Below are 10,616 nucleotides of genomic sequence, written 5' to 3'. Positions count from 1 at the left end.
TGGTCTGCTTTTCAGATTAGCGGAGGCTGCTCAGTTCCTGCTCCAACACGGTTTCGCGATTGGTGAAGACTTGGACCAGTTGAGCCAGTTCTTCTTTCTTTTTCTCCTCCGCCAGAGCTAAGTCCTCTTGGGCCTTTACCTCCACCAAGGACAGTTGTTGCCTCTTCTTTGTAAGATCAGTCTTGATTCCTACAAAAAGCTTGTTTCAATATGTTTTAAAGAACTAAGTGTTTTTTCCATGCAAAGGGAAAAACAACCGATTAAAGTTTTGAGACAATCGGTTGTTTATCACTTAGCTGGCAAAGGAATTTTGAAATTGTTTTTTGAATCAGTTGTGTAACTGCTGAAACCATTTAACCAGTTAAATTATGGTTTCAACCGGTTAAAAGTAAGTTTTCATAACAGTATTTTGAAAACCTGTTTTAACTGATCCAGTTGTTCAAATCTGCCTTAAATGGTAGTTTTTCAAAGGTTATAAATATAGCCTTCTTTGAAAAGTTTCACGTGAGAGAAACATACAAGTTTTACACTCTGATTTGAGATCAAAAAGAGAGATTACAATCTATTTGTGAAAAGGAGTTTTCAAGTTTAGCAAGATTGCTTTTGAGCTTTGTTGTGATTCAAAAACTTATCATAGGGCTTCTGGTTTACTGATTCCAGGTGTTTTCTACCCTGTCTTAGTTTCTTGTAATTGTTCATATTACATTCTGTAAACGTGTTTTTAAAATCCTGTAAAATTAGTGTGATTCTGGCTTGAGGTGTGTGATGTGTTGAAAGAGTGTGAGTAGGTCTTGCGGTTTCAGGATCACCTCTTTGTGTGTGTTTGTAATATGTGTTTGGTTACATAGTGGAATACTCATTGGTTTGATTGAGGACTAGATGTAGCTCAGGGATTGAGTGAACCAGTATAAACCTTGTGTGTAAATATCTCTCTCTCTCTCAACTCATTAATTGTTTGATATTTTCGTTGCCATAAACAACCGATTAAATCGTGTTTTAACCGATTGAAATTATTATATCTATTTTTGTTAGACTGTTTGATTGACTTGATGGAATGCTTATCTGAGTTGATTGATAAAGGTTCATTCTAAAGTAAAGTAATTGCGAAAATCTTTTAGAAACAAATCACCTAGTGAGAACTAGTGTATGGTATACATCTGTTTTGGTTTAGATTACCCTGTGTTTGTTCAATGAATGCAGGATTCAAAAAAATTATAAACAAAGAACATTCCTAAAAGCATCCCAAGGATTTGTCTCCATCAAATAGGGGGAGATTGTTGAAGATGGGAAGCTTTGATGTATCAAATCCTCATGGAACCTGAAGTTGTGTTGTGTTTTAGGTTTGGTTTAGTTTGTTAGAATGTATGACTTTAAACTAGAGGGGGGCATAATGGTTTAAAGAGGGTTTTCACAAACTTTTAAGTCAAGAATGAAATTACTTCGAGAATAACTTGATTAAGAAATCAGTTTGTCAAAACACAAAGCAAAAAGCACAACACCAAAAAAACAATCGGTTGTTTCGCAGAAACAATCGGTTGTTTATACCAGTTCACAAATATCAAAACTGAAATTAAAGAGTTAAGGATAGAGAGAATGCACACAGAGGTTTATACTGGTTCACTCAAAACCCAGAGCTACATCCAGTCTTCCCATAAACCACTGGGGAATCCACTAAGCAATCAACCCTGGATTACTTACAACACAACCAAAGTAGTGACCTTGATCCCCTCAAGACACACACTCCCTTTGGTCCAGCACAACAACACTAAGAATGCTGATCTTGATCCCCTCAAGAAAACACAACACTTCTCAGCAAAACACACAAAGTTTCTTTCAACAGATACAAAGGATTACACTTGTTACAGAACAAATCTGAAATCAATACAAGATGAAAATCCTATCTCACACTCTTTGATCAATGCAATCTCTAAGCAATTCTCAACTTTTCAAAAATCTCAATCTCTTGAAAAACTCAAATATGTTTTTCTGTATATATTCAAAGTTGTTGTTTGTTATCAAATATTAACAAACTATTGATTGCATTTAAAGATTGGTCAAAGCATTAACAACTGGAGCGTAAACAGTTAGAAAAACATTTAATGCTCAGTCAAAGCACAAAACAGTTTTCTGTTATGGTACCAAAGCAAACAATCGGTTGTTTCCACGATTCAATCGGTTATTTTGGTTTTGACAGCAAGTCAACCATTGAAAACAGTTTTCAACCTTTCTAAAAACTCCTAAGTATAAAACAATCAGTTGTTTCAACAAAACAACAGGTTGTTTTTCACTTAGTTTGAAAAACACTTTTCTTTTAAAAAGATTGAGAATGTTTATGCTTTGGATTCAATCAAGAGTGAATTATACATAAAATCTACCCCAAATCCTAACTAAAAGACAGTCAGCAACAGTAAGCACATCCAGCCTTTCATCAACCTTCAAAGCGTGAAAAAACTTCGTTCAACATAGTTATGGGGTTTAGAATCTTTGTAAGATCAGTTTTGATTCCTACAGAAAGCTTGTTTCAATCTGTTTTAAAGAATTAAGTGTTTTTTCCATGCAAAGGGAAAAACAACTGATTAAAGTTTCGAGACAATCAGTTGTTTGTCACTTAGCTGGCAAAGGAATTTTGAAACTGTTTTTTGAATCAGTTGTGTAACTGCTGAAACCATTCAACCGGTAAAAATGTGGTTTCAACTGGTTAAAAGTAAGTTTTCATAACAGTATTTTGAAAACTTGTTTCAACTGATTCAGTTGTTCAAATTTGCCTTAAACGGTAGTTTTTCAAAGGTTATAAATATAGCCTTCTTTCAAAAGTTTCACGTGAGAGAAACATAGAAGTTTTACACTCTGATTTGAGATCAAAAAGAGAGATGACAATCTGTTTGTGAAAATGAGTTTTTCAAGTTTAGCAAGATTGCTTTTGAGCTTTGCTGTGATTCAAGAACTGATCATAGGGCTTATGGTTTACTGATTCCAGGTGTTTTCTACCCTATCTTGGTTTCTTGTAATTGTTCATATTACATTTTGTAAAATCCTGTAAAATTAGTGTGATTCTGGCTTGAGGTGTGTGTTGTGTTGAAAGGGGGTGAGTAGGTCTTGTGGTTTCAGGATCACCTCTTTGTGGGTGTTTGCAATCTATGTTTGGTTACATAGTGGAATACTCAGTGGTTTGACTGAGGATTGATGTAGCTCAGGGATTGAGTGAACCAGTATAAACCTTGTGCGTAAATCTCTCTCTCTCTCTCAACTCTCTAACTGTTTGATATTTTCGTTGCCATAAACAACCGATTAAATCGTGTTTTAACCGATTGAAATTTTGATATCTGTTTTTGTTAGAATGTTTGATTGATTTGCTGGAATGCTTATATGATTTGATTGATAAAGGTTCATTCTAAAGTAAATTAATTGCGAAAATCTTTTAGAAACAATTCACCCCCTCTTGTTTAAGCTATCAATTCTAACAATTCACACCATATCACCAAAGATTCTTCAATTTTTCAACAAAGAATATGTCCCTAGACAGGAATACAATGAAAGTTGGTAATGGATCAAATATGGTATTCACCATATTGGTTTCACTCATTTCAATTTACCTTATACTAATACAAACCTTGTTTTACATGAACTATTACGCGTTCCTGAAATCATAAAAAATTTGATTAGTGTTTCTAAGCTTGTTCATGACAATATGGTTTATTTTGAATTTTATCCCAACACATGATATGTCAAACATAGGATACCAATCAGATTCTACTTCAAGGAACAATTAAAAATGGCTTATATGTTTTCTCACTTTAAATACATCCACTAATTTTTCTATTAATCATACTTTTTTTTTCTATAAAACCTACAACTCAAATATGGCATATTCTGATTGGCCATTATAGTTATAAAATACTTAAACAATTTTTTCATAAATGTAAGATGCAATGTACTAAAAACATTTAGTTTTGTGATGCATGTGTCCTTGGTAAATTACATCAACTTTTGTTTACCATGTCATTAATTTACCATGTATACTCAACCCTTGCAACTTGTTTAACATTGATTGTTGGGGACCAACTTCCGTGTGTGCATCAAATGGTGCTAGGTACTACATATATTTTCTTGATATACATTCAAAGTATACATGGATCTATCTCATGCATAACAAATCTCAAGTTTTTGTTGCTTTTAAAAGGCTCAAGGTCTTTTATGAAACACAATATGGATACAAACTTAGAAGCGTACAAACTGATAATGTCAAGGAATTTCTTTGCTTACAATAATTTCTTAATGAAAATCGAATTAGGCACAAAATAATATGTCCATATACCCATGAGAAAAATAGAGTTATTGAACATAACATAAACATATTACATATATGGGTTTAACCTTGCTTGTTGTTACATCTCTCCCCATTAGATTTTGCTTTAAGCTTTCATAACAACTACTCATATTATTAATGTTTTACCAACATGTTTTGCATGGTAACAACCTTTATCAAATGCTGCTTAAAACCAAACCTAATTATACTAAGTTCAAGGTGTTTTGGTTATGCGCGTTATCCTCTTATGAGGCCATACAACAAACATAAAGTTGATTTTCGATTTAATCATTGTCTATTTCTTAGTTATAATGTACATAATAAAGCTTAGCTCTACCTAACATCCACTGATACGACTATTCTTTCTTGTCATGTTATTTTCAGTAAAGCAGTTTTTCTTTATATGGAATCGAATAACAAGTTTGTAATTGCTTCTAATACTTCACATGTGCATGTTCATAAAACACCTTATTTAGTTCTTCTTCAAAGTAATGATAATAATTTTAGGGAAACTACTTCTGTCAATCTTCTTGATTTGTCTCATTTTGATATTCAAACTCATTTTTCTCCCGAGTTATCTTCTTGTGATAGTAATACTAATGATTTAACGGTTACTTCTAACACTGATATTTTACTCCTCAACCTCACGCAAATACATCCCTAATGATTACATGTGCTAAAGCAGGATTTCTTAAACACAAAATATATAATACTATTATTTTTACCATATCTCAAGAATCGTCTTTGGTCAAGGAAGAAATCTTCACCCCTTTGGTTTATTGTCATTCATGATGAATATTCAACCCTTCTTCAAAATCAAATATGGACTCTAACCAAGCTTTCTTCAGGTACCTTTTTTATGGGATGTAAATAGATTTTTAAAATGAAACTCAATGTTGACGGGAGTTTTCAGAGACAAAAGGCTCGCATGGTCGCCAAGGGATATAGTCAAGTCGAAGGATTTGATTTAACAAAAAAACCTTTAGTCCTGTTGTGAAACACAATACTATAAAGGTGGTTCTTACTTATGTTGTGACAGCTTAATGACCAATACAGATGTGAACAATGCCTTTTTGAATGGTGAATTACAAGAAGTCTACATGCAACAACCTGCTGATTTTGTGTCACATGATCTTACGCTTGTCTATAGACTACACAAGGCAATTTATTGCTTGAAACATGCATCAAGGTCATGATTTCAGAAACTCAGCTCTACCTTACAACATCCTGGATTTCATACAATAAAGTCTCCTCTCTTTTTGTTAAATTCTCCATCTCCTCTACTATTTTTGTGCTTATGTATGTAGATGAGATCATTATTTACCGATTATTTGTCTCATAAAACCATAATAAACTCTTAAAGGATCTTGGTTCTCCTCATCAATTTCTGGACATAGAAGCCTCTAGGATTAAGGAAGGATAAACTCAATATATCAAAGTTTTAACTAATATGTTTCAATACAATCCTCAACCTTACACGTATAATATCTTTTGTTCACCTTCAGGAAGATGCCTTCAAAAGTAGTTTTTGATCCCTCTTTTTATTGATTAGTGTTAGTCCATGGATTTTAGTTTTCCTAAAATATTTTTTATTTTTTTTCCTTTAAAAGTTGAATAATCATTTTTTGTCCTGGCTTCTATTTTAAAAGATATCAATAATATTCATTTAAGAATTTAAAAATAAAGATATCACGTATTAAATATTAGTTGATCATAGAAATTAGTTACAATAAATTTTAATTTAAAAAAGACGAAATATAAATAAATCAAAATTCACTTACTTTTACTTAACTTCCAATATTTAAGTCTAAAATAATAAAAGATAAAAAAATTACACGGAGTGATTTTTGTTTTGAAGTGGCGAGTTACTTATAAGTGCTACTTCAAATTTAGAAACTTTGAAGAAAATAAAAAATGAAAATGTATGTTTGAAAAACATTATTTGAATGTGCTTAAACAACCATTAAGCTAGTTTAAGGGAAGCAAACATTTTGTAATAAAAGTGTGTGTACCGGCAGGCACCGGACGAATAGATGTGGCCGACCGACCGACCGAACTCATAATAAATGTGAGGGCGCGACAAGACTAAGGTAGTTAAGATACTCCGAAAAATAAGGAATACGCGTGTGAAGAAGATATTTTCCCCTGGGTATTCCGGAGCACGATTGGTAAAACCTATCCATAACCACCCTGAGCCCAAGAGGTAGAAAGCCCATTTAGCAATCCTATAAATACGGTGCTCAAGCCAGAGAAAGGTACGTTTTGATTCACTTACTAAACCACTCTTAGAATCTCATACTTACTTGAGCGTCGGAGTGCCTTCGCAGGTACCCTCCCCCGCCCGACCGAAGGAGACACCAAGAAGGAGCGACCGACCGAAAGAGAAGAAAACCGACACGTCAGCAACTACACTACATCGACCGACCGTGCCTGGGCCCCATCTCTCCACTCAGGTACAATTGGCGCCCACCGTGGGGCCGAGGCAAATCTTCAACTTTTTGAAGATATAATGGTTGCGACAAGAAACAACAACGAGGCTATGGCAGAACAGATGACTATGATTCAAACCCTCCAAGCTCAGATGGAGGAACTGCGACAAAAGGGGATGGAAGACCATCGCCAACATGAAGAAGATAGACGCCGCCAAGAAGAAGAAATCGCCTTATTGAGAGAGCAGAATGCACGGCTCCAGCAACAGGTCGATAATCCCGAACAAGAAGGCCAATCCCATATGGCCGACCGAACCGCCTCTCTCATACCTACACCGACTAATACCAATCCTGCTTTCAGAGCTGAAACAGTCGAACGAAAGTCCAGTAAAAGGGGTCATCCTTTTACCGACGAAATTATCACCACACCACTTCCTGACAAATGGAGAGGTCTCGCTATTAAACTCTGTGACGGCTCGACCGACCCGGATGAGCATTTAAATGTGTACAAGACGCAAATGACTTTGTATACCACAGATAATAATGTGTGGTGTAAAGTATTCCCCACGTCCCTTCAGGGAGAACCCCTTACTTGGTTTACAGAGCTGCCTCCGAACTCCATTGACGACTTTGACATCTTAGCTGTAAAATTCTCCACTCAATATGCCACCAGCCGACCGGATCACATGTCCTCCATGTCTCTCCTAGCGGTACAACAAGAAAAACGTGAATCTCTCAGAACTTTTCTAGATAGGTTCAACAAAGCATGCATGCACATCCGAGGACTCAAGCAGGAAGTTGCATTGCACCATTTGGTCTCGGCCATCCGGCCGAGCCGTTTTACTGAAAGTCTCATCAAGAAACCGCCTCAAGACATGGAAGACCTTCGAACTCGAGCAACCAAATTCATGCAAATCGAAGAACACATCGATTACCACCAACGGTTCAAAACCGTCGGATCTGGAGTCCTCAAAGATCAAACCCCGAACAAAGAAAGAGAAGTCGAGACCGAACGCACCGCCCGAATCACTCCAAGATCCGACCGGAGCAGAGGAGGCCGAATCCCCAGGTTTAACAGTTATACCCCCTTAACTGTGCCGAGGGGACGAGCCCTAGATGAAGCACTACAAACAGACTTAATTCCGATATTGAAGCAATATCAAACGCCACCGAATGCAGACACCGCTAAGCATTGTCAATACCATCGAAACTTCGGCCATACGACCGAAGGATGTCAGGCGTTGAAGGACAAAATCGAAGAGCTCATTCAGGCTGGTCATTTGAGACAGTTTGTTAAGAGGACAAGAAATTCAAGATCCCCACCACGGAGTACCGACCGTACATCTCGTGGTGTCGACCGGTCGTACCGTAACGATTACAAACGCCGAACCGACCATAACCAGGCTTCGCGGAAACGCAGTGAAAGCCCCGTTCGGCGTACACGCGCCCGCAGCATAAGTCCCGACCGAAACACCCGCCCTCGCCAACGAGTCCGCGAAGTCATCAACATGATTGCTGGACCCGTTAATTTGGGCGAACCGAACCACGAAGCTAATTATATAGCTGGAGGCTTTGCCGGTGGCGGGTGCTCAAATTCCGCCCGAAAGAAACATCTCCGAGACATCCAGTCCGCTCATGTTACCACAAGGAGGCGTCCACACATACCTCCGATCACCTTCACTGACGATGACTTTACAGCTATAGATCCAGCCCAGGACGACCCTATGGTAATCACTGTCGAAATTGACAAGTTCACAATTGCCAAGACCTTGGTCGACCAAGGTAGCTCAGTCGACATATTATACTGGGAAATCTTCAAAAAAATGCGCATTCCAGAATCAGAAATTCAACCCTATAACGAACAAATTGTAGGGTTCTCAGGTGAACGGGTCGACACTAAGGGGTATATAGACTTGTATACAACCTTCGGTGAGGAAGACGGTCTCCACAAAACAATAAACGTACGATATCTGCTGGTTAACGCCCAGACTTCTTACAACATCCTGCTCGGTCGGCCGTCTATCAACAGGTTAAAAGCCATTGTCTCCACCCCACACTTAGCCATGAAATTCCCTTCGGCCACTAACGACATTGCAACCATCCATGTCGATCAAAAAACTGCTAGAGAATGCTATGTCGCAAGTTTGAAAAGTGAGCCAGCTCGACGACTCTATACAACCAATCCGGACGACCGAGTCCCGCAAAAACGAGGGCGTTCCCCCACACGGCGTTTCGGACGACACATGTCCCGTCGTCAGATGATAGCCCTTGTTGACCTCGACCCTCGCATGGACGATCCCCGTATGGAAGCAGGAGAAGACTTGCATCCATTCCCGCTTCGCGATGATTGCCACACTACGCACATCGGTACTTCGCTGAAACCGGACGACCGAATGGCCATCGGGACGACACTTGTTAAAAATTCCGATCTTTTCGCCTGGACGGCCGCTGATATGCCTGGCGTAGACCCACAAGTTATCACTCACCGATTATCACTGTATAGAGAAGCTAAGCCAATAGCTCAAAAGAAAAGACATCTAGGCGAGGAACGACGTCAAGCCGCACGTGAGGAAGCCGACAAATTGTTACAGGCTGGATTCATTTGGAAGGCCCATTACACCACCTGGCTAGCCAATGTGGTTATGGTGAAGAAAGCGAACGGAAAAGTATGTGTGTTGACTACACAGACCTCAATAAAGCTTGCCGAAAAGACTCGTATCCTCTGCCTACCATTGATCGTCTCGTTGACGGTGCAGCCGGACATCACATCCTCAGCTTCCTTGATGCCTACTCTGGCTATAATCAAATCCAAATGCACCCGGCCGACCGAAAGAAGACGGCCTTCATGACTGATTCCGGCAATTTCTACTATGAAGTTATGCCCTTCGGACTCAAAAATGCCGGAGCCACTTATCAAAGACTAATGGACCACGTATTCCAAGACATGATTGGTAGGAATGTTGAAGTCTATGTCGATGACATCGTCGTCAAGTCCGACTCATGCAAACAACATATTGCCGACCTAAAAGAAGTCTTTCAGGCCCTCCGCCAACACCAGATGCGACTCAATCCTGACAAGTGTGCGTTCGGCGTCGAGGGGGGGAAGTTCTTAGGTTTTATGCTAACTCATAGAGGCATAGAAGCTAACCCCGAGAAGTGCAAAGCTATCTCCGAAATGCGAAGTCCCAACTCCATTCAGGAAATTCAGAGACTTATCGGCCGACTCACCGCACTATCCAGATTTGTTCCTAAACTCGCCGAACGAACGAGACCCATCGTCCGACTACTGAAAAAAGCATCCCACTTCGAGTGGTCGACCGAATGTGAGGAAATTTTCCTCGATTTGAAAACTTTTTTATCTACCCCGCCGGTCATCCAGAAACCGGACGCACGAGAACCCATCATAGTCTACCTCGCCGTTTCACACGAAGCCGTCAGCTCAGTCTTAGTGCAAGAAATTAATTTTGAAGAACGGCCGGTTTACTTCGTCAGCCGCGCCCTTCATGGCGCCGAAATCCGATACCAGACGATCGAAAAGGTAGCCATGGCCCTCATCATTACCGCCCGACGAATGCGTATGTATTTTCAGAATCATCGGATTATTGTTCGGACAAATTACCCTATTGTAAAGATCCTCACTAAGCCAGATTTAGCCGGACGAATGATCGGTTGGACGATCGAACTATCCGAATTCCATATTCAGTACCAACCACGAGGAGCGATCAAGTCGCAAGCTCTCGCCGATTTCGCAGCTGAACTCACTACTTCTTCAGCCGAGACCGAACATTCATCATGGATCTTATATGTTGACGGCTCCTCCAACGAGAGGTCGTGCGGCGCTGGAGTTGTTTTGGAAGGCCCCGGCGAGATTGTCATCGAGC

At 39.2% G+C, this 10,616-nt stretch overlaps 1 protein-coding gene across 1 annotated transcript; it reads left to right on the top strand.

Annotated features, from left to right (window-relative positions):
- The first annotated feature begins 6,815 nt into the window (after positions 1 to 6,815).
- On the top strand, positions 6,816 to 9,659 carry LOC137835425 (uncharacterized). Its single transcript, XM_068643932.2, has 2 exons — positions 6,816 to 9,401; positions 9,612 to 9,659. Exons 1-2 carry the CDS (start codon positions 6,816 to 6,818, stop codon positions 9,657 to 9,659), a joined length of 2,634 nt encoding a protein of 877 aa, XP_068500033.2.
- The last annotated feature ends 957 nt before the right edge of the window (positions 9,660 to 10,616 follow it).

Source organism: Phaseolus vulgaris, chromosome 11 (assembly GCF_051622355.1).
Source record: "Phaseolus vulgaris cultivar YP4 chromosome 11, ASM5162235v1, whole genome shotgun sequence".
In the NCBI taxonomy this organism is placed as follows: domain Eukaryota; kingdom Viridiplantae; phylum Streptophyta; class Magnoliopsida; order Fabales; family Fabaceae; genus Phaseolus; species Phaseolus vulgaris.
This window is presented reverse-complemented; position numbering and strand designations above follow the sequence as displayed.